Source organism: Colletotrichum aenigma (assembly GCF_013390185.1).
Source record: "Colletotrichum aenigma strain Cg56 chromosome Unknown KSG_Cg56_contig01, whole genome shotgun sequence".
Classification (NCBI taxonomy): domain Eukaryota; kingdom Fungi; phylum Ascomycota; class Sordariomycetes; order Glomerellales; family Glomerellaceae; genus Colletotrichum; species Colletotrichum aenigma.
Window position 1 is genome coordinate 3,935,701 of NW_023500907.1, and position 22,010 is coordinate 3,957,710.

Genomic DNA, 22,010 nt, shown 5'->3' on the forward strand with positions numbered 1-22,010 from the left:
CAAGGTACATCACAATGCTTCGTCAACCCAAACGCACGCTTACAATCTTCCAATGACATCCACTGGAAACATTTCTTACAACGCGTTTTGTAAAAGCCCAAATCACTCCTTGTACAACGCCATCTGTGCTAGTCGGTATGGATGCCTCCAAAGACACAGTCATGCTGTAATATAAACATAATATCCCACACCTGCTTGGTCGTTACAAGACGGGGAAGACAGTAGATGACGAGAGACAACCAAGACATGGATCCTCATTAGGCAAGCATATCAAATCAAGCCCATGGCTGCACCTTGAGCTTGCCGTTTTCCCTGGGCTTGCGCGACCATCCCGTGCTGAAGAGCTTGCCCATGTCGAAGCGAGGGAGGGGATGCGCCTCCGTGTTGAGGACAATCTTGTCCAGGGGGAGCAGGTCGTTGGGAGAGAAGAGGAGGTAGAAGTACTTGAGGGTCTCGGCCTGATGCAGCATGTCAGCGACTGCTTTCTCAAAGCTAGGAGCATGTAACTTACCATCCAGAAACTTTCCAGGTTGTCACGTACGACTGGGGGAATTGTGTTGGCGTTGCTCAAACTGGTGAAGCCACCGCCATCCTCAACCGAGGTGTAGTTGACGAAAGACTTGAACATCTCCCAGCCCCAGTCACGGTACTTCTGATCTCCAGTTATCCTCCACATGTAGAACAAGCTCTCAACAGTCTCTGGGCGCTGCAAGTTGTGGACATCCATGGCGTGGACGTCGTAGTCCTCGCGCCACTTGGCGTGCGGGTCGGGGTCGAAGGTCGAAGGCGGATTGTGGGAGGCAGAGGCGGGGGCCGGCGGGCTGTCGACGTTGAAGTAGGTGATTTCAGCGGCGAGTCCAGTTGCCATCCACTTGTACATGCCCCAGCAGGTTTGCATGAGCTCGCGAGCCAGCTTCATGTCTGCGTCCTTCTTCTTGTTCCATGTCGGCAGTCTTCTGGCTTCGGCTTCAGGAATACCCCCGGTAGCTCCCAAAGCAATCGTTCCGGGCATGAAGCACACCAAGTGGTCCATCTTGGGAGATAAATCGTTCGAGAGACCGTTGGGTCGCTCTCCGAGGACGGTGAAACCGGAAGGCTTGCTGTACGTGATGAGATGCTTTCGAACTCCCTCCAGGGCCTCGTTCCACATTTCCAGGTAAATTGGCTCCTGCTTGTTCGTCTGCAGGTACTGCTTGATCAGGTACTCATAGTACGAGTCGCCGCGGGAGCCCAGGCGAATGTTGTCGCCCCTGAATTTTCCGTCCGTGGCGTAAACGAAGATGGGGACCAGGCCGTCTTGGGCACCGTTGTCATCGACAACCTGCATGGCCTTTTCAACCTTGTCCCAGAAGTCCTTCTCGCCGGTGAGCTTGGCCAAGTACTTGAATTCGAGTTGCAGAGTCGTCGCCTCGGCAGTCGAGGAAGCACCACCATCCGCGTGCGACTGGATGCCCTTGTACTGAGCCAGGTTGACGCTGGCCCACGGGACTCCTGACGGTGAGTCGAAGGCGGCCATCAAGCGATCGGCCAAGTCTCTCGCCTTCTCCAAGTATAGGTCTTCGCCGGCCTGGCCGGGGTCGTCGTCCTTTGTGGCGGCCAAGTCGGGGTATTCGTTCGAGAGGTAGTGGGCTGAGAGAAGGCCACCGAGCATTCTGATTGTCGTTTCGAAAGTATTGACGTCCTGGTCCTGGTCGTAGGTTAAGCCTGTGGCGAGCCATTCCCTGGCATGAGCCAGGCGCGATGTCTGGTTCATCAAGATCATGGTGTCCAACGAATCGACGATTATCCATCCGAGGCCCTTGGGCGCCATCTGTCGACCCGTCTTCGCAATCGGGTGGTACTCGTCGTAACCTGCAATCCAAACATGTCAGCCTAGACATCCAAAGAAAGTGCGTCGCAAATCCCAGCTCTTCTTAAGCCAGCTGCCACCTCGGTCGACTGTTTGGTGCCAAAACCGGCGAGAGGCAAGCTCCCCAGCTGCAACGAACCCGTCGCCAATGCTGTCAAGCTCTGGAGCTGTCGCAAATCGACGTCGGCGAGCGGCCGCCCGTGATTGTCAAATCGCAGTCTCGACTTACCCCATGCGTAGCGCTCGTAGGAATCCCAGCTGAGCTGGAAGGCCTCGACCACTCGTTCTCGTCGTTTCGTCCAGTCCGCCTTCTTGCCTGCTGGCTCAGCCGAGCCCAGCCATCCGTTGGTCAGCTGCGACGCCGATTGCCGGGTCTTAGAGCCCTCAGAGAAGAAGCCAAACCACCAGAGGCCGGTGAACAGCAGCAGCAGGGTGCCGATTATGGAGCGCTTCCTGCGCCAGAGGGGTCGCCACCTCCGCGAGGCATAGTAGGGTTTGTCCTTGTACATGGGAAGCTGGCCCTTTGTGCCCAAGAGGTCCTCGACTCGTCCCTGGACTCCTTGGAAGAGGCCCTGGTTGCGGGCTCTGCTGTTCGCAGCGCCCGAGCCCCAATACCGATCCTCCAGTTGTCGCTGCGGGTTGCTGAAAGAAGGGACATTCTTGGGGACATTGAAAGCCATGTCGATGTCGTTCAGGGCGTTGGCCGCGTTGGCTCCGGCCTCAACTGCCTTCTCCTTGATGTTTTGGGCAGCGCGGGCGGCGGTGATTTTGAAGACGTTGAGAGCTGGACTTTTGTGTAGGTTGAAGGGGTCGCGGACGTTCATATTACACTCTCAGCATTGTCGCAGTGGAGACCTGGCGGTTTCGAAGAGACGCAACGGGCTGGGAAGGTGCGATTCGGCAGCGCGAGCGAAGAAGAAAGGGCAAAAACGAGATCACCCCCGGCAACGAAGCAGAGAAAATGCAAATGCAGTCTACATCAATGAATGCGAAAGAGCGACTGAGACATGCGCACGCGAATCTCGATGATGTGGACTTTTATTGACTGGACCGGAGAGGCGGTATCACCCAGGCAGTAGGCGGGCCACCTAGCTAACTACCTTGCCTACTACCTAGACCCAGGCAAGGTACGAATACACCACGGACAGTGACGACTGTTGCCCACCAGGCGCAAATGAGCATGTCCATCTTTTCTGTGCTGCGACCTTCATCCATAAAGCCTCCGTCCTTTTTCTTCTTGTCGTTTCTGTCTCTCTCGCTGTCCGTAGCCCACCCGTGCTCTCGTGTGCTTCCTGAGCTTTGGGACTCACCTTTGAGCGAGTAGTCCGTCGCGCCCAGAGCCTTCGGCACGGTTTAGCAGGCTTGGCCTCTCATCCAACCACCCTTTGGGACCCCTGGACTTGGAAAAGGCCACCTGTAAAAGCCAGAGACCAGTCGCCAATGGCGGGCGGGCACTCCGGGAGATATGGCTGAAATGTGGATGCCAGGAGAAAAGAAGCCCGACATTTCCGGCACGGCTCTTCGTGACCCAATGGCTGACGCTACTGCGCTGAGTGAGCCACTGTCGGGTGGACATTGGACACTTCTGTGAGTGGCCTGTACTGGGCCCCGTCACTCCCCTGCCAAAGTACCTACCCGCCCAGACCTCCGCTTCCCGTTGCTCGGGCCGGTGGGGTCTGGAAGGGCACACAATCGGCAGCAAGCATCATCAACGTTCCTGAGGTACTTAGACCTAGCGCGCCCAACACCGACGACTTTGATATCGGCCTGTCGCAGAACGAGATGAGCAAAGCATCATAAAGCACACCTAAATTTCAGAAGGGACTGGAAACAAGCACGGCAGATCGAACTGAAGTGGAAGACAAATCTTTGGTGACATATCAAATCGCGGCCAGGGTTCATATTCACCAAATATAGCAAATTCATCGATATCCAGACCCCGTCTGAAGCGAAGGGACTTTTTCATACCGACAGCGCCTAACAGAGACCAGACATGTCGTTCAAGGACTATCCATCGCTGACCCCAGAAGAGTTTGCGGAAGCGTGCCACCACTTTGACAGCCAATACTGCCGCGCGACCTTGGGACCCCTTCGACAGCGATGGAAAATGAGGGTCTGCACGGCGTTGGACACCTCTTTTGCGATGGGTGTTGAGTACACAACCTACCTGCAAATTATCCGGCCGCTGGAAGCTACACTGGACTGCGGTGATCTCTCCTCGGTTCTAGACAAGTTCTCGTTTGGAGACGGAGAGGCGCCTGGATTAAATGACGAGGCTATGATAGATGCTGAAGAGACTGATGAGGTAATGTCGCCCGATCTATCCTCGTGCGGCTCTTCGCCTGACACTACGAGATGACAGGCCGCCCTTTCCAAGCCGCGCGTCCCAGACGTCGGACATGTTGTCTATGAGGTTCACTTGCACCCGACGTATCGGATGCCATGCCTGTGGTTCACGTTGCACGGGCTGCCAGCAGACGAGCCAGCCTTCAATCTCGATACAGTCTTTCGGAGGCTAGTACCCGACGAATACAAGGACGCCCTCCGCAAGACGGGCGGCATCGGAGGCATTTCCGCCGATGTAAGTGCGAACCAGCTGTGAACCAGTCAATTATAAGTTCTGAAAGAGACCATTTGTAGGTCTGTACTAACACATCATGTCGTAGCATCACCCCCTGACGGGACTTCCCTCTTTCTTCATCCATCCATGCCTCCTGGGAGACGCCATGTCGGGCTTCGACTGTTCCAAGGAGCAGTACATGATGCTCTGGCTGGGCCTGGTCGGCGGTTGCGTTGGGCTCTGGGTGCCCAAGGAGATGGCCATGGATTCCTCCGGTTGAAGCACTCTGCATTATTCCTGCATCTCCCCTTGCTGAACTAGACTACGAGACCCCGCGGGTGCTCAATCGTCGTCGCTGTCCTCTTCCATGGCGACGTCACTGTCGTCATCCTCCTCCTCGTCGCGCTGCCGCTTCTGGCCCCGGTCGGCTGCTTGCGCATCGCTCATGGGTTGGTCACCGCTAGGAGCGGGTTTCGATGCGGCCGCAGCCTCGCCTGGTGCCGGTGCGTTGAAAATGCTTTGCTGCAACTCCGTGACTTCGATATTGGAGGCTCCGGCGGTCGAGTTCGGCATCTTGTACGTGCCGTCAAGCTTCGCGACGAAGTCTGACTTGGACTTGGCGTACTGGATCGACTGGTATCTGGTCAGTAAACGCATTTTCCCGCGGAGTGGTTTGAAAAAACACACCAAAGGGCGGCCGAGGAATTCAAAGCCCTCAAGAGAGCGCATGGCTTGTGTGGCTGCTTGGATGTCGCGGAAGGTGATGTGCGCTTGTCCTCGCATCTTCATGGTCTTCATGGCGACAATGTCGAGCACCGGACCGTACGTAGAGAAGAGCAAATAGAGCTCCGTTCGAAGGTCGTTTTTCTGGATCTTTGCGGATGGGAGATTTGTGACGTAGAGCCTACAAACCATTAGCACACCGTCATGCAATCAGGAGCTGTGAACGTACGTCTGATTGGGAGAGATCTGGGAAACTTTGGCGGGCAGTGATGAGTTGGGCGCAAGGCCGCGAGGAGGGGCGACGGCTGCCATTGCGAGTTCGGTTGACGCGACAATGAATTGAATGAGTCTTGAGGGGTTCGTTTCAAGAGTTCGCAAGAGTGGTCGTGAGCGCGTCGCGGGTCTGTCGTTGTGTAACTGTCGCGATCTGAATTTTTGATCTTCGTCCGGCCACCGCAGTTTGGCCTTCGGGAGCTTCCTTACTAGCGCCATGCTTCAATTGAGGGGACACCCCAGGGTGGCCTTATGGCCTGAAGTCGGTGCAGACTGAGCGACATGCTTTGCTGAAGCAGCTACGTAACCTCTGCCCCACCATGAGCAGCCGCCCGTGGTACACCGCATTGTACGCAAAGCAGCGCCTTGGGCATGTACCTAGGTGGCAGGTAAGCAGCGCATCGTCTCGCACTGCCACTCGACACTCAACATCCTCTGCTCCTCTCCACCAACACTCGTTCCCTTCCTCGACATCTCCCGCCATTCGACAAAGTAGCGGTAGTAGAGAGCTATACTCCTATCGCAGACGAATCCCTCACCATGGCGCCCCCTCAAGTCCACCACCTCTTCCACGCCCCCATCGCGGACCACTCGTTCTCGGCCGATCGCGAGACGCTGGCCATCGCTCGCGATTCCACCATTGAGCTTTATGGACACGCGGGTAACTCCTTCAAGCTCAAGGACGAGCTGAAGGGACATGACAAGACCGTTACCAGTGTCGATATTGCTCCCAACAGCGGCCGCATTGTCTCCTGCTCCCAGGGTATGTCGATGCCTGCACCAGCCCCTCAGTCGGTACCTGAAGCTAACTTGCTCGCCAGACCGTAATGCCCTTGTGTGGGAGCCCTCGCCGAACGGATACAAGCCCACTCTCGTCCTGCTCCGCATCAGCCGCGCCGCTACCTTTGTGCGCTGGTCGCCGTCCGAAACCAAGTTCGCCGTCGGTTCAGGTGACCGCGTTATCGCCATCTGCTACTTCGAGGAGGAAAACGACTGGTGGGTTTCCAAGCACTTGAAGAAGCCCATTCGCAGCACCATCACGTCTGTCGCGTGGCACCCCAACTCCGTCCTACTCGCCGCCGGATCTACCGATGCCCACGCCAGAGTCCTCTCCAGCTTCATCAAGGGCGTCGACCAGCGTCCGGAACCCACCGCCTGGGGTGAGAGGTTGCCCTTCAACACCGTCTGCGGAGAGTACCTGAACAACTCTGCCGGTTGGGTGCACTCTGTTTCCTTCTCGCCCAGCGGAAACGCTCTGGCTTTCGCCGCTCACGACAGCAGCATCACCGTCGTCTACCCCAGCGCGCCCGAGCAGCCCCCTCGCGCCGTCGTCACTATCTCTACCCAGCTCTTGCCCTTCATGAGCCTTATCTGGAGCAGCGAGGACGAGATCATTGCTGCCGGCTACGACTGCGAGGCTTTCCGCTTCAAGGGCGGTGAGGGCGGCTGGGGCCTGGCCGGAACTCTTGAGTCCAAGGGCCGGCCCGGCCTCGAGGATGCCCGCGAGGAGTCCGCGCTGAACATGTTCAGGCAGATGGATCTCAAGGGCAAGGTCAAGGATGATACCCAACTCAAGACGGTCCACCAGAACACCGTCACCAGAATCCGTTCGTATGAGGAGTCAGGCGGCAACGTCACGAAGTTTACTTGTAAGTTGCACGACCGTCTTTGTCTCTTTGATTACCATGAAACTGACTTGACACAGCTACCGGCGTTGACGGAAGAATTGTCATCTGGAGCACTTAGACTACCCTACATAGCAACTTTGAATGAAATACCACAGTGTCTCAACCTACTCTTCTAGGCCTCTACCGTACTTTCTGCCAGGCTGTCGTCCCGGCCAGCAGACCTTCGAGAAGACCGGTGAACAAGTTCAGGTCGTTGCACGCACGTATTTAAGATATCGTCAACCCAGGAGCCCTTGGCTGTAAGTCGGCGGACTATCCAACTCCTCTTCTCAGCCCACAACATGGACTCTCCAATCTCCCCGAGCGAGTTCATCTACAACCCCCGTGGACGGCAGCGGTCGGTACAGAGCGCGACTCTGTCAATCGGTAGCCCCGTGCCAGCGCAACTAAGACCCGCAGAATCGGACATTCAACATGGGCTGTCATACGGGCCGCAACCGCATCGACTCGACGCTCAGCGATGGCACGTTGAGTTCCGCCAACCCAGTCCAGATAACAGCTCCTGCATGCGCCAAATTGACCGAATATGCTTCGAAGCCGCTCAGAGGTACGTAGACGGCCAAGTCAACAGGCATGCGCATAACGATTATCCGGCCAACAACGAACCTCACCGTCAATATGCAACAACCAATCACGGGACACTCAATGGCTTCTTTCAGATTGAAGGATACTTGTTCTCGTCCAACATCAGGCGCATTTGCGATGGGCTATGGGCACGGTCATGGCAAGACAGACGCGACATCTACCGGGACCGACAAGCAGTTGGGGACATGGCGAATCTCCTTGACTGGTCCTACACGATTTCGCATGTCGAAGACGACGATACAAAGAGTCGGTCGGAAGCAGAGAGGTGTAAGATAGATGCTGCAAGGAAGCTATGTGCATTCCTAGGAGACTTGGAGAGCTGTGATGAGATTGAGGAGCTGGTGTTGCTTGAAAAGGAAGCCTCTCCTTGGCTGAGTTGAGCATTTGACAGAAACCCAGCAGACATTGAAGCTCGCAGCCTCTTTTCTTAAAGTTAGAGAGGGACACGTGGGGTGGCGTCTTTCAGCGTCACTATGCAGTATGTCTAATCATGACAATCAATATCTCCACTTATACTGAAAATGTCTTCAAAGTCTGCGATCTTTTGCAAGCGTTCATAGAAGTTGAAAAGCCAGATAGAATCACGACTGACCGACAGATGCAGCTGCTCAGGCTATCTGTGACAGTCTCTAAAGAGCTCCAGGCAATCAGCGGGGTACGTGCAGCTACCTACATTGATAGCGGCATGTGCCAGCAAACCACAGGTACCCTTGCCCCTGCCACCACTCAATCGTCCCGGTGTCCAGCGTCGTTGACCTCTCACTGATCTAATCCACCCCACCAACACCAAGACCGACCGAACCCAGGCCCGGTCCCTAGCGTGGGCCTCCCAGCTTCCCGCCGTGCCTTTTGTCAACCACCTTTGAACCGCTGCATTATCCTTTCACAATTTTGAGGGGAAACACGTCGTAAACGGTCGGCGATAAATATCGCGACCTTCCTTGCAGTAAGTCCTTTCCTTCGTCAGTGCTAGTTGTTCCTTCCCTGGATCTCGACAGATCTTCAGAAGCATCCAAGTTGTCTGTCGCACTGCCCGCCAAGATTACTCACCGCATACGCAGACAAACGACCCGCTACGCCGCATCGCCTGAAGGACCCCGCCAAAGCTCATTGCTCTGCCGAACGAACGACTTGCGAAGACTTCCACACACCTCTCGATACCACAACTTTGCTCCCTTGCTCTGAAAATTCTTGGGCAATCACACACACCCACCGACATGATCCAGGCGGCATGATGGAATCCTCCATGTCATCCCCAGAGCGCCAGCTCTGCGATCGCCTCAGAGACCTGCCCAGGAGATGGAACTTCCAGTACGACGACAACGCCCACCATGACCTCCTCGACATCCTCTTCTGGTCATTAGCAGGCGGCGACCGCTACATGCCTCTCTTCTTTCCGTCCGGTCGGCCCTCCCACAACCACAAGCTCCACGACGCCCAGGGCGCAGTCGAAGGCGCCGAGTACACCGAAGCCGCCCGCGGCAAGCGATGCGGCCACATATTCAAGCCTGGAGAGGCCTCCTACTCGTGCCGAACCTGTAGTACAGACGACACCTGCGTTTTGTGCAGCCGATGCTTCGACTCGACAGACCACGCCGGTCACATGGTGCGCATCAGCATCTCGGTTGGAAACAGCGGCTGCTGCGACTGCGGTGACGACGAGGCTTGGAAGGTCCCCATGTTCTGCACGATCCACTCCGAGACCGACCCGGATAAGGCAGAGGGCAAGGGCAAGCAAGCGGCCGGCCTGCCGGAGGATCTGGTGCAGAGCATGCAGATGACAATCGGCCGTGTCTTCGACTACATTTGCGACGTCATATCGTGCTCGCCGGAGCAGCTCCGACAGGCCAAGACCTTGGACTCCATTCACGCCGATGAGGAGCTGTCGCGCCTGTCCCCAGAAACATACGGCGAGGGCCCTTCCGATCACACCGAGTATGCGCTGGTCCTCTGGAACGACGAGAAGCACACCGTGGAGGATGTGCAGAATCAGATTGCACGAGCCTGCAGGACCACAGAAGCTCAGGCCCTGGAGCGCGCCACCGAGACGGATCTCATTGGCAGAAGCATTCTCAAGCGGCTCGATGACCTTGATACCTTGCTCGAGATGGCCACGAAACTGGAGCACATCAAGGTCACCGTCACTATCCGGTCATCACGCGACACATTCCGGGAGCAGATGTGCGGCGCAATGATAGAGTGGCTCAGTGACATTTCGGGATGCAGTGTCGGATCGGACCATGCCATCTTGAGGCAGACCGTTTGTCAGGAGATGATGAAGCCTTGGAGGAAGGGCAGCCCCGGCACGCACGCTGTCGTGGGCAAAGACGGCATCTATGATGAAGAGCGATTCCTCAGAAACCTTGAGCAATCCCAGACTTTCACGCAGCACGTACTTTTACAAATGCAGCGCATAGCCGCTCAGCAGGCAGCGCGCGCCTTCGATGCTAGTGATGACGAAGATATCGACATGGGCAGAGGGAACGGCACTCCGGACAGCGACGCGGGTGACGACGACGACGATGATGAGATGGACGACGACGACATCATGATGGTGGATGTTCGGGCTGAAGCTCCCGGGGACATTGGCCTGGAATGGCGCGGAAACGACCAGGCGTTGGAGGAAGACGAAGCCACCATGGCCGGGTACCCGCCGCCTCCGCCTCCACCAGCACGGCGGGCCGCGCGGGACCGCGACCTGACGCCCTCAGATTCGGATACGGCCGAGCCTCTGATAGCCCCTGCCATCTACGCCAAGGCCAACCTTGAGATTCCCAAGACGCCGGGTCAAGGAGACAAGGTCCCCTCTCCTAAGCCGGGAAGGTACTGGCTCGAAACGCCGCCCGGATACATGAACCGGGAGAATGTCCCTCCCGCCGAGGACGTCTTCCAACGCGTTCGTCTTGACTGGCTCATCCTGTTTGATCTCCGCATGTGGAAGAAGGTCAGAAATGACCTGAGATCCCTCTACATTTCGACAGTCGTCTCGATACCCGAATTCAAGCGTATTCTCGGTCTTCGCTTTTCCGGACTATACACCACCTTGGCGCAATTATACTTGATCGGTGACCGAGAGCCAGATCACTCCATCATCAACTTGTCGCTGCAAATGCTTACCACGCCGTCGATCACCGCTGAGATCGTGGAACGAGGCAACTTCATGACAAGTTTGCTCGCCATCTTTTACACATTTCTCACAACTAGGCAGGTGGGGTACCCCTGGGACGTCTCATCGAACGCCGTTCTCGCATTTGACTCGGGATCAGTGACCAACCGGCGGATGTATCACTTCTACCTGGACCTGAAATACCTGTTTGGTTCGCCCCATGTTCAGGAGAAGCTGCGTAGTGAGGAGCGTTACCTGTTGCAGTTCCTAGACCTCGTCAAGCTGCACCAAGGCATTGGTCCGAACGTTAGGGCGGTTGGGGAACACGTCGAGTACGAAACAGACAGCTGGATTACGGCGTCACTGGTGACAAGAGAGATCAACCGACTAGCTCGACAGTTGGCGGATGCGTTCAGAAACGTCCCCGAGAACGAAGCGCACCTCGTGGCTCAAGCAATCAGAATGACAGCCAAGGCCGTGATCCTGCACTCCGTTGGCGCGGAACGCCACCGTTTCAAGCAGGCAGAAATCAAAGATGAGGTCAAGTTCAAGGCGCTGGGTGACTTCGAATTCGACAACGAGTCATCTCGGTACGAGGTTGTCAAGTTCACCGTGGAGGAGGATCCAATCAGCTTTCACCACGCCCTGCACTACACGCTCTCCTGGCTTATTGAATGCGGAAAGTCTCTGCCTGCTTCGAGCATGAAGGCCCTCCTGAGCTTCACCACCCAAGATTTGAGGCTGCCACCGCGCACCATGGGTCGCAAGATGATGCCCAAACGAGACAACTCCCCTGAAGACAACCTCATGGCCACCTTTGACTACCCCCTCCGTGTTTGTGCTTGGCTCGCCCAAATCAAGGCCAACATGTGGGTGCGCAATGGCATCAGCCTTCGCCACCAAGCCGCGACGTATCGTGGAGTCAGCCAGAGAGATGTTTCACACCATCGTGACATTTTCCTGCTTCAAACTGCCATGGTTGTTGCCGATCCGAGTCGTGTTCTTGCGTCCATCATTGACCGGTTTGGTATGGAGAAATGGGTCAAGGGCTTCTTTGAGCAAAAGTCGGCGGCTCAGGATGACGTGCAGCATCTCGACGTGGTCGAAGACATGGTCCACCTGCTGATTGTGCTTCTGAGCGATCGCACCTCTTTGATCGCCCCTGGGGATGAGCCCAATTCCAACATCCTTGCCATTCGCCGCGACCTCACCCACATTCTGTGCTTCAAGCCCCTCTCGTTCAATGAGATTAGCAACAAGTTGCCAGAAAAGTGGCAAGAACAAGAAGACTTCCATGCTGTCCTGGACGAGATGGCTTCATTCAAGCCCCCTGAAGGCGTGTCTGACGTTGGCACTTTCGAGCTGAAGCCTGAATTCGTAGAGCACATCGACCCGTACATTGCTCACTACAACAAGAACCAGCGAGAGGAGTCTGAGCTGGCGTACCGCAAGAAGATGGCCATCAAGACCGGCAAGCCTGTGGAAGAGATCGTCTACGAGCCCAAGCTTCGACCCATCCCCTCAGGTCTGTTCAAGGACCTGGCCGCGTTCACCGGTACGGGCATGTTCGCGCAGATCGTTTACTACTCTTTGCTGTACCCATTAGTTGCTGGCCGCCTCACACCAGGCGTCCCCAACACGCGCATCGAGACCTTCCTCCAGGTTGTTCTCCACCTCATCCTCATTGCCATCTCTGAAGACAAAGAGGATGAAAGTATCATGCCAGACGAATCGCACAACTCCTTCATCTCCATCGCCTTGACGCGTACGGCCCGAAGCAACTTCATGCAAGAAGCACCCACTGCAAAGACAATTGTCTCTCTGCTTGACATGATGTCGACCAAGGAGGAGTTCAAGGCATGCCGCCCCAAGATTGGTCTAATTCTCAAGCGAATGCGTCAGAAGCGCCCTCGCAATTTCGAGAACGCTTACATGCGATTGGGCGTCTCAGTCGACCGCATCGATACTGCCTCGCCAGCTACTAACTCGGCCGAGGAGGAGCGAGAGCGGAAGAAGAAGGCGGCACTTTCTCGCCAGGCCAAGGTCATGGCACAGTTTCAGCAGCAACAGAAGAGCTTCCTGGAGAACCAGGGCAACATCGACTGGGGTTCCGACCTCGAGGATGAGGATGAGGTCGAGCAACACGTCGATCGAAAGAACAACTGGAAGTACCCTACAGGGACCTGCATCCTTTGCCAGGAGGACACGGACGACAGGCGACTCTATGGAACTTTTGCCCTCTTCAACGAAAGCATGGTTCTCAGGCAGACCGACTTGCAAGATCCTGATTTTGTGCGGGAGGCGTTCCATACCCCCTCTAACCTGGACCGATCTGCGGAGGATATCCGTCCCTTTGGAGTCGCCCACGAGAACCGCGAGGAAGTCGTCAAGGTCAATGCCAAGGGCGAGAAGTTTGCTGCGGAACGCCAGACGATTGGCAAGGGGTTCCCCTCAAACTTGTCCCGTCCTGGACCCGTCTCTACCGGCTGTGGGCATATGATGCACTTCAGCTGCTTCGAGATGTACTTTGACGCAACCAACCGCCGGCATCACCACCAGATCGCACGTCACCATCCAGAGAATCTTAGGAGACAGGAGTTCGTCTGCCCTCTGTGCAAAGCTCTCGGCAACGCGTTCCTGCCCATCATCTGGAAGGGCCAGGAAGAGTCATTTCCTGGTCCCTTGCAGTCCCAGCATATCTTCAGAGACTTCCTCGACACTCAGATGAAGTCAGGATACTACATTCTCGGCGCCAGCCGTCCTCCGGACGAAGTCCAAGCATCTTTTGCCAAGTACACTGATGGACATGTCACCAGCGCCTTGGCGGAGAAGGCGTCGCAACTAGTTGACGAAGCTTGGTCGGCCGATGATTCGGGTCTCGACTCTGTTGTTGTCAACACGCCATTGACGAATGTGTTCCCGACAGCCACCACGCCAGCCTCGAACCGCCGATCGCTGCCGAGCAACAGCTCAACCATTGTCGGCGAATTGGTTCGGGTCTACCGCCGTCTTCGCGATACCATGTCGTCCAACGGTTTCGAGTCTCGCCACACCTACTCCGCTCGTGATCTTAGAGAGAAGAACGAGCTGGTTTACAGTGACATCCTGGCCAAGCTGGTTGGCTTCTCAGTTTCTGCTGCAGAGATACAACAGCGAGGCACAGAGGCACAGTATGGCTTGACGTTGCTCGAGAAGATTCCTGAGCAAAGCCTCACGCACCTGCGCATCTTGGCTGAGACGGCAACCTCATACATCGCAACTGGCAGCCTCAAGGCAGGCGGTGATAACTTGATAGAGCAGGAGTTCCGCAAAAACAGCGAGCGCCAGCACGTGCAGCTTTTCGTCTCTCAATACTTTGGACAAGAGACGGAGACTGTGAGCCGACCGATCGACATCTACGCGCCGTTGCTGGAACAAGATCCCTTCATCTTCTTCTCGGAGTGTGTGTTTGGTCTGATTCCTGCCCAAAACTTTGACGTCACTCACATTCTACGACTATGCTACCTCGCAGAAATTGTCAAGGTTGTCTACCACATGGGTCGCAACATTCAAGTATCCACCTGGGTCGGTCATCTTCTGAATAAGTCCACGCAAGATCCGGCGCTGAAGAACTTTGCCGAATTCTGCCTTGCAATCACCAAGGTCCGCATGGAGATCAACGTGTCTTCCCACGAGATGCCCAAAGACCTGGGCGATAACCGCGGGTTCAGCCAGCCCGAGTTGGACAACTTGGAAGGCTACTACACCTTTGTCAAGAAGTACGCCTTGACTTTCTTGAGGAAGAGCATCGTTCTTCTTTACGTCAAGTACGGCATCGACTTCAACAGCCACGTCTCTCCCCAACCCGATGCGGACGAGCTGGAACGTCTGACTGAAGCCCTCCGCGTCCCGTCGTTCGATGAAATGTGTGCCGCGGTTACTGACCACGGCCCATCCTGCGGCTGGCCAGCTTCGACCATGGGTCTGGTCAGCGGCTGGATCCGGCACCAGATCATGTGGCCTGGAGATTTTGACAGCAACCTTCCGAGTACCGCTCTGGTCAGCCACCCCGGCATATTCGAGCTGGTGGGACTGCCCAAGAACTACGATGCCCTCATAGAAGAGGCCACCAAGCGCAAGTGCCCCACGACCGGCAAGGACGTTTCCGACCCCATGATCTGCCTGCTCTGTGGTGAAGTCTTCTGCGGCCAGGCAGTCTGCTGCCTCAAGGAGGAGACGTCATCCGGAGACCGCGAGCCCCAGAGGATTGGCGGCTCGCAGCAACATATGCGAAAGTGAGTGACCACATTTCAACCCCCTCGCAAATCCCTTACTGACTGAAATCGCGTCCAGGTGTCAAAAGAACATTGGCTTGTTCCTCAACATTCGCAAATGCTGCATCTTTTACCTCTTCCGCCTCTCGGGCTCCTTCAGCAGCGCCCCGTACATTGACAAGTACGGCGAGACGGATCTCGGACTGCGCCATGGCCGCCAGCTGTACCTTAACCAGAAGCGCTACGACTCGATGCTGAGAAACACGTTCCTCAGCCACGGCATCCCCAGCTTCATCAGCCGGAAGCTGGAAGCGGAGATCAACAACGGAGGGTGGGAGACGATTTGAGGGGTGGAGGTCAACTGTTCGTATGTACAAACGATTGAGTTCTGAAAGGAAGCAAGGGGCCCGACTTTCGTGAGGTTGGGCAATGAACGGAGAGAGAGAGGGACGGAGTACATTGGCGGCTAGAGTTATTTCCCCTCTAGTGATAGCACATTTAGTGGATAGACTTTTGCGCATCTCCTTCTGCTGCGATTCGGTTGTGCGTTATTGGAGGCGGGACACGCAAGGAGTTTACACGGCGGTCGGCCAAATTGTTTTGATCATCACATCATGGTACCTTAGATCACATAGCACATTGCATCTTGATGCGAGGAAGAAAGCTTTTCCCCTCAAATTCTAGGTCCTGACCCGAGCAGACATCTCCTTTTCCCGTGGTATCAAATGTAGGTAGTAATAGTAGTAAATGCCGGGACTTTTTTCGTTTCATAACTCCTCCGAAATATGTTGTCGCGCTCTTCACATAGCAGCATCATTAACTCTTCACGTCCCGCCCATCTCCATGTCTTCTTCCTGCTTTATCGGCGGTTCCGTGCTGCTCGCTCCGTCGACCTTGTCCGCCTCCGCGTGCCCATTCGTCAAAACAGCATCAGCGGCGGCAGCATCACCGCCGTTGGCGACCACCCTCCTGAAAATCCGAATAGACCCGTCCTGGCCCGCGCTGACCATGTTGTCCCCGTGGACATCGACCCAGAAGCAGACGCTTCCCTTGCCGTCCCGGTCCTGTCGGTGTGCGAGCATCCTCTGGACGACTTCCTTGGTGACTACGTCCCAAAGGAGAATCTCGCCGTCCTCGCTCGCCGACGCGATGAAGGCTCCCTCGTCAGGCACGATGCCGAAGCACCCCCCGATGGCGAACTTGTTGTTCGCATGACCCTGGTACGTCTTCAGGACGGCGCCCGAGACGTAGTCCCACAGGCGGATGCTGTTGTCGAGGTTGAAGGCGAGGACGAAGCGGCCGTTGGGCGAGAAGCAGACGGAGGTGACGGCGGGGTTGTCTTCGTGGACGAGGGTGCGCAGGCATTGGCCTGTGTACGTATCCCAGATACGGCTGTCACTCTTCGTTAGCATCTTCACAGTCCTCGTGGAGGGAGAGTAGCTCACATCAGTCCGTCGGTTGAACAACTGACGACCAAGGTCCCGTCGCAGCAAAAGTCGATTCCGCTCACGGGGTCGCTGTGCGCGGGTAGACTCCTCATCAGCCTCCCCGCCCTCACGTCCCACAGGAAGACAGCCTCGTCGTAGCTCCCGCTCGCGAGGATGTTGCCCTTGGGCGAGAAGGCCAGGCAGTGCACGTAGTTGTGGTGCCCCAGCAGCGGCGGCATCGGCCTGTGGCTGCTGCCCTCCTTGGCCAGGACGCCGCCCATGCCCTTGGCCGTGACCTTGGGCCGGCCCGTGACCCTGTCCCACAGCCGGATCGCCTTGTCGTCGCTGCCGGACGCGAGGGTGCCGCTGTCGGGGCTCCACGCCACGCAGCTCACACCCGCCATGTGGCCCACCAGCGTGTCCATATGCTTGCCCGTGTCCGCGTCCCAGATCTTGAGCGTGCCGTCCGCCGAGGCCGACGCGATCCACCTGCCGTCGGGCGATATCCGCACCTGCGACACGGGCTTGCCGTTGTGGCCGCTCAGCACGCGCGTCTCGCGGTACGTCGGCCGCACGGGGCCCTTGCGTGCCGGTGTCGCGGGGGGGACTGCGCCTCCCGTTGTGACTTCAGCGTCCTCCTCTGCGCCGGGTGAGAGTCGTAGTCTGCGGTCGACATTGTCGGCGAGGCTCCGCGGGGATGACGAGCCGCGGGACGTGGAGGCGGGCGTCGGGGAGCGCGAGGGTGATGCGGTCGGGGAGCGGGGTGAGCGGGAGCGAGAGCGCGAGGAGCGGGAGTAGTACGCCCCGTTGAGCTCGTCGTCGCTTGGGGACCTGCTAGGCGTCATGCTAGGACGGGCTCGCTGGGTGGACAGGCGGCGGCGGTGGGTTGTCTTTGTGCGCTTTGCGGCGACGGAGACAGCCAGCTCGTCGCCGGTGACCGTCAGCTCGTCGGGGGAGCTGTACCGGGGGGTTGCTGTCTGGTCGAGGACTTTGCGACGTTTCGGGGGCGGTTCGGGGAGGGGTGTCGAGACCGCTGGGGAGTTGAGGTCTGGCATTTTTCTGGGACCGTCCGCGGTCGTCGCGTCGATCTTGATGGGTCGGGGAAGCCGCAGGTTGTGGAAGGGGATGTCGGTATCGAAGGCAAGAAGGGGGAAGTAGGAGGAACTGTCGGGCGGCGAGGGAAAGAGGCCAGGACAAGGCTGAGAGTGACGATGGACATGAACTTTTGGGAGCAGCAACAAGGAGCAGCAGCAGGGAGCAGGGGGCCTGACGTTTGGCGGTAAAGCGCACTGCACTCACTGTCAGCCTCGTCCCACCGCACGGATCGCCAGAGGGTCGCTGGGGGACGCTAGAAACAATTCAGCGGGTCTGGAATGCTGCAGTGACACTGCGGCTACCGATTGGTCAATGGGCGTTTTGCTGGTGGAGCGGCGCCGTTGAGGTGCACGTAAAAACGGGGCCCTCCCGAACCCCCGGCCGGCTGCCGACGGAGGAGAGAGTTCACGGCGCAACGTCATTTTTGGAGAGTCAGTCTGAGCGATGGGCGATGGCTTCGTCTCATCTTATTCAAGTTCAAACCTGAGGCTATGATCATGAAGCTTGGCCGTTTTGAAGAGTTTTCACTCAATCTGCATTGCTGCGGAACATTCGGCGCACCTTTGACCGCACCGCATCCGTCCATGCCTCAATGCAACCAGATCTAACCGCCCTCATCATCACCACGCTCATCAGCCCAGCTTCTTAAAGAAACACCAGCTAGCCCCATTCATCCATCCCACCACACCCACACTCACCCCGCTATCACCGCCAAGATGGAGAGCCCATACGAATCCGCCCAGCTTCTCAGGCAACACAGCTCACCCCCATCCCAACACATCCAGATGCAATCCCTCAGCAGCCTTAACAGCGTCAAGATGGACAATCCAAATGACCTTCGCCTTCTGACCTTGAACTGCTGGGGTCTGAAGTACATCTCCACCCTCCGCGCCGCCCGCCTCGAGGCGATCGGCCGGCGCATCCTCTCCCTCCCAAAACCGCCAAACATCGTCTGTCTGCAAGAGTGCTGGGTCACAGCCGACTTCGAATCCATCCGCCACACCCTCGCCCCCATCCTCCCGCATGCAAAGTTCTACTACTCGGGCCCCTTTGGCGGCGGCCTGGCCATTCTCTCGCGATGGCCCATCGTCGAGTCCTCTATGCACCGGTACCCTCTCAACGGGCGTCCCACCGCCTTCTGGCGCGGCGACTGGTACGTCGGCAAGGGCATCGCGTGCGCCCAGATCCGCATCCCCGTCGCCGCCGGCGAAGACGACATCGCCACCACCAGAGAGCAGACGCTGAGCATCTTCAACACGCACACCCACTCCCCCTACACCGAGAACCAGCCGGGCGACAGCTACCTCGCCCACCGCCTCGCCCAGGCCTGGGAGATGTCCAAACTCTGCCGCGGCGCCGCGGAGAAGGGCCACCTCGTCCTCGCCATGGGCGACTTCAACATGCGGCCTCTCAGCCTTCCCCACCGCATCATCACCGCCCACGCCCCCGTCCGCGACGTCTGGCGCGAGCTGCACCCGGACTCGTCCCTCGGCGCCGTGGAGGACCCACTCGAGAAAGCCCGTGGCCGCCCGGCGCCAACCGCAGACTTCAACCTCCACGAGAACGGCGCAACCTCGGACGGGCCCTTCAACACCTGGCGCTGGCCCAAGCAACTCCAAAAGAAGCTCGGCGAGGGAAAGCAGCCCGTCGTCATGCCCCCAGACACGATTGATCTCAAAGGCAAGCGACTGGATTACATCTTCTTCGGCGCGCCCACGGATCCAAACGGCGGGGAGTGGGTCATCAAGGAGGCGGAAGTCGGCATGGTAGAGCCTCATCCCACCCTGGGCTGTTCTCTCAGCGACCACTTCTCCGTCGAGGCGACGCTGTCATATCACCCTACCAGGATCCGCAGAGATCCCAGGCTGTCCGCCAGGCTGTCCATTCAGCTTGAACCCTACCTCCTGCAGAGCCTGTCCCTTTCCGATGCCGAGTACGACAGTATTCTGTCCACGGTGCGTGAGTACGTCACGCGTGAGGAGAAGCAGCGTTTTAACAGGGGCATGCACTTCGCTTTCTGGTTCACTGTTCTTTGGGTCTGTCTTATAGGCGTGTGGTGGAGTAAGCACAACGCTGTGGCCTTCATTCTGATGCTCTTTAGCAGCTTCGGTTTGGTCGCGGGTGTTATCGATGGCCTGTTGTCATTGCTATTCTTCAACACAGAGTTGAGGGCTCTCAAGGAGTTCGAATGGGAAATGAAAAATGCCAAGGGTCAAGCTCTTTGGAAATCTGGGAGGGCCTCAGGGATGGAAAAGCCTATGTGAGCGGCAACCCCCAGAATGGTATCGATGGCGACGATAGGAGAGCCTGTGTATACACGATAATGTTTATGTCTTATTTCTATCCAATACCTCTTGTTCGTTTACCTCATCAACGCCATTTCACCAATAGCCACCTCCGATCAAAATGTCTGAGCCGGTCGTAGACTTTCAATCTGCGAAGGGTACGCGAACGTTTCGCCCTGTAATACGGCATGGTATGGTTCAGCGTCGTACCGTGCAGAAGCCGGCCGGAGCCTGCTTCGAGGCTTTCGCCACGAGTACCCCAGAAATGCCGTTTGCTTCCTCAGCTGCATCACTTCATCTTTCGTGTCCGGGTCCCTGAGCAGCATGTCTCTGGGCCGCTTGCGTTCCTTTTGACCATACTTCCTGACGTACTCTTTCAAGCCATTCTTCCCATCGTAACTTAGCCTTGAGAAACATTCGTCAATGTCGCGATCGATTTGCTTGAGCCGCGTTGAGTCGTAAGGCTGCTTGATGGCATTCATTACAAAAGCGACGTGTTCTTCTCTGTAATCACAGGCCGCAAGGGATCTCCTTAGTTTAAGCCAGATTCGGTCGGGGATGGCCTCATTCCCGTCTACTACATCTTGACCACCAGAGCTTGATGACTCGGACCAGTCACTGATGGGCTCGTCTTCTTCGAAATAACGGGTGTCGAGGTCGCCGCGGATGAGGGGCAGCCACTGTGGCGTTCGTTCACGCAATTCAGACCATTTGATCCCTCGAAACCACGGATGTCTCTTGATATCAGAACCATCGTTCGGAAACACGTACTGGCGCCGGATGAGACCTTCTTGGTCGCGATACTGCGGAGACGAAAGGCGGTGATGCTTCTCCAGAAGCAAGCGGTTAATCAGATCTTTACATGCGTCTGATACTGGAGGTTCTTCGGGAAAAGCCAAGGGTCCCTTGAATTTCTGTCCACAGTTAGTAATAGCAGGTTTTCAGCAGTCCGTATTACTCACGGTGATGTTCTTCTTGGTGTACTGGCGACCCTTATCAGAGATGAATGGCGTATACCCGTAAAGGCATTCGTAAAGAATGATTCCGATGCTCCACTAGTCGCATCTGCCGTCGTACCTCTCACCCATGACGACTTCTGGAGCCATGTACTGGCTGGTGCCCACAACGGAGCGAGCATGCGACCGGCGCGTGGCAGTGGCTCTCCAGTTGAGAAGATCATCGACCAGAAGACAGTCTGAGGAACCACGTGGACGATTATTTCCGTTCCTGTTCTCCTGCCCCAATCGCTCCCTGAGGAGTAGTTTGCTGCCTTGGACAACTTGGAAAGGAGGCTCGTGTCGTGTAAAGTTCAGCTGGCATGAGCTCTGCTTTTGTGCTGGATCCGAATTTGATTTTCGATCTTCATAGTCTCCATTGAGGGCGAATGTCTGTTTCGAGAGCAGCCCTTGCCGTTGCCATCTGTAGTACGAAGTGTCGTGAGACCAATGGTCGTCGAACGCAAGGCCGAAATCTGAGATCTTGAGATGACCGTCAGCGCCAATGAGAAAGTTGTCGGGCTTCACATCCCGATGAATGCAACCTAGCCTGTGCGCTTCCTCGACACAGAGTATCATCTCGGCAATATAAAACCGTGTCCGCGACTCGCTGAGCACTTTTTCTCGAATCAGCAAGCCTAGGAAGTCGCCCCCAGGCATGTAGTCCATGACAAGATAGAGATTCGCCATGTCCTGGAAGCTGAACAGCAAGGGGACAATCCTTGCGGATAGTTCTTGGTTAGAAATAAAAAAAACATTAATGGCAAGAGGCAAGCTCACCATTCGGAATCTGAGGCGGCGACCAAAAAGTCTCTTTCCGCCCGCAAGTGACCTTCTTGGCAGCTTCGAATCATGTCCGACTTTCGAATGATCTTCATGGCGTACACCTCATTGTACTTTCTTCGGGCGTACTTATCTCGAACGACCTTTCGGACGAGCTTCACGACACCAAAGCTACCCTTGCCGAGGATACTCATGGTCTTGAAGTCATCAACGCATAATCCAAGGGGATGCCCATGCTTGCTGTTTCCCGATGCCTTCGTTGACCATGTTGACAAGATCGACCTGCAGCTCTGAGCTTTGTCGACTCTTTGCTTGCGGAGATTGCTAGACTCTTCCTAGAAGCACAAGTCCATCTGCTGCTGAACCTCCGTGTTGGATAGATGTGAGT

General features: G+C 56.6%; 8 protein-coding genes across 8 annotated transcripts; 4 read left to right on the plus strand and 4 right to left on the minus strand.

Annotated features, from left to right (window-relative positions):
• Positions 1-275: 275 nt before the first annotated feature.
• MNS1-3 (Mannosyl-oligosaccharide 1,2-alpha-mannosidase) lies at positions 276-2,673 on the minus strand (the record flags this gene model as incomplete). The annotated part of the gene is made up of 3 exons (XM_037316296.1): positions 276-458; positions 512-1,851; positions 2,079-2,673. The coding sequence occupies 3 exons, from the start codon at positions 2,671-2,673 to the stop codon at positions 276-278; spliced, it is 2,118 nt and encodes a 705-aa protein (XP_037185085.1).
• Positions 2,674-3,842: 1,169 nt separating this feature from the next.
• ATG10 (Ubiquitin-like-conjugating enzyme ATG10) lies at positions 3,843-4,689 on the plus strand (the record flags this gene model as incomplete). The annotated part of the gene is made up of 3 exons (XM_037316297.1): positions 3,843-4,154; positions 4,212-4,430; positions 4,516-4,689. 3 exons carry the CDS (start codon positions 3,843-3,845, stop codon positions 4,687-4,689), a joined length of 705 nt encoding a protein of 234 aa, XP_037185088.1.
• Positions 4,690-4,751: 62 nt separating this feature from the next.
• snrpb2 (U2 small nuclear ribonucleoprotein B'') lies at positions 4,752-5,444 on the minus strand (the record flags this gene model as incomplete). Its single annotated transcript, XM_037316298.1, has 3 exons — positions 4,752-5,042; positions 5,097-5,313; positions 5,362-5,444. 3 exons carry the CDS (start codon positions 5,442-5,444, stop codon positions 4,752-4,754), a joined length of 591 nt encoding a protein of 196 aa, XP_037185087.1.
• Positions 5,445-5,945: 501 nt separating this feature from the next.
• arc1 (Actin-related protein 2/3 complex subunit 1) lies at positions 5,946-7,151 on the plus strand (the record flags this gene model as incomplete). Its single annotated transcript, XM_037316299.1, has 3 exons — positions 5,946-6,168; positions 6,227-7,054; positions 7,111-7,151. 3 exons carry the CDS (start codon positions 5,946-5,948, stop codon positions 7,149-7,151), a joined length of 1,092 nt encoding a protein of 363 aa, XP_037185094.1.
• A 1,773-nt stretch (positions 7,152-8,924) lies between these two features.
• Positions 8,925-15,384, plus strand: ubr1 (E3 ubiquitin-protein ligase ubr1; the record flags this gene model as incomplete). The annotated part of the gene is made up of 2 exons (XM_037316300.1): positions 8,925-15,058; positions 15,117-15,384. 2 exons carry the CDS (start codon positions 8,925-8,927, stop codon positions 15,382-15,384), a joined length of 6,402 nt encoding a protein of 2,133 aa, XP_037185093.1.
• Positions 15,385-15,861: 477 nt separating this feature from the next.
• On the minus strand, positions 15,862-17,519 carry Wdr5 (WD repeat-containing protein 5; the record flags this gene model as incomplete). The annotated part of the gene is made up of 2 exons (XM_037316301.1): positions 15,862-16,429; positions 16,483-17,519. 2 exons carry the CDS (start codon positions 17,517-17,519, stop codon positions 15,862-15,864), a joined length of 1,605 nt encoding a protein of 534 aa, XP_037185930.1.
• Positions 17,520-18,275: 756 nt separating this feature from the next.
• css1 (Inositol phosphosphingolipids phospholipase C) lies at positions 18,276-19,823 on the plus strand (the record flags this gene model as incomplete). The annotated part of the gene is made up of 1 exon (XM_037316302.1): positions 18,276-19,823. The coding sequence occupies one exon, from the start codon at positions 18,276-18,278 to the stop codon at positions 19,821-19,823; it is 1,548 nt and encodes a 515-aa protein (XP_037185786.1).
• Positions 19,824-19,960: 137 nt separating this feature from the next.
• On the minus strand, positions 19,961-21,816 carry cbk1 (Serine/threonine-protein kinase cbk1; the record flags this gene model as incomplete). The annotated part of the gene is made up of 4 exons (XM_037316303.1): positions 19,961-20,758; positions 20,807-20,894; positions 20,922-21,560; positions 21,620-21,816. 4 exons carry the CDS (start codon positions 21,814-21,816, stop codon positions 19,961-19,963), a joined length of 1,722 nt encoding a protein of 573 aa, XP_037185932.1.
• Positions 21,817-22,010: the final 194 nt, after the last annotated feature.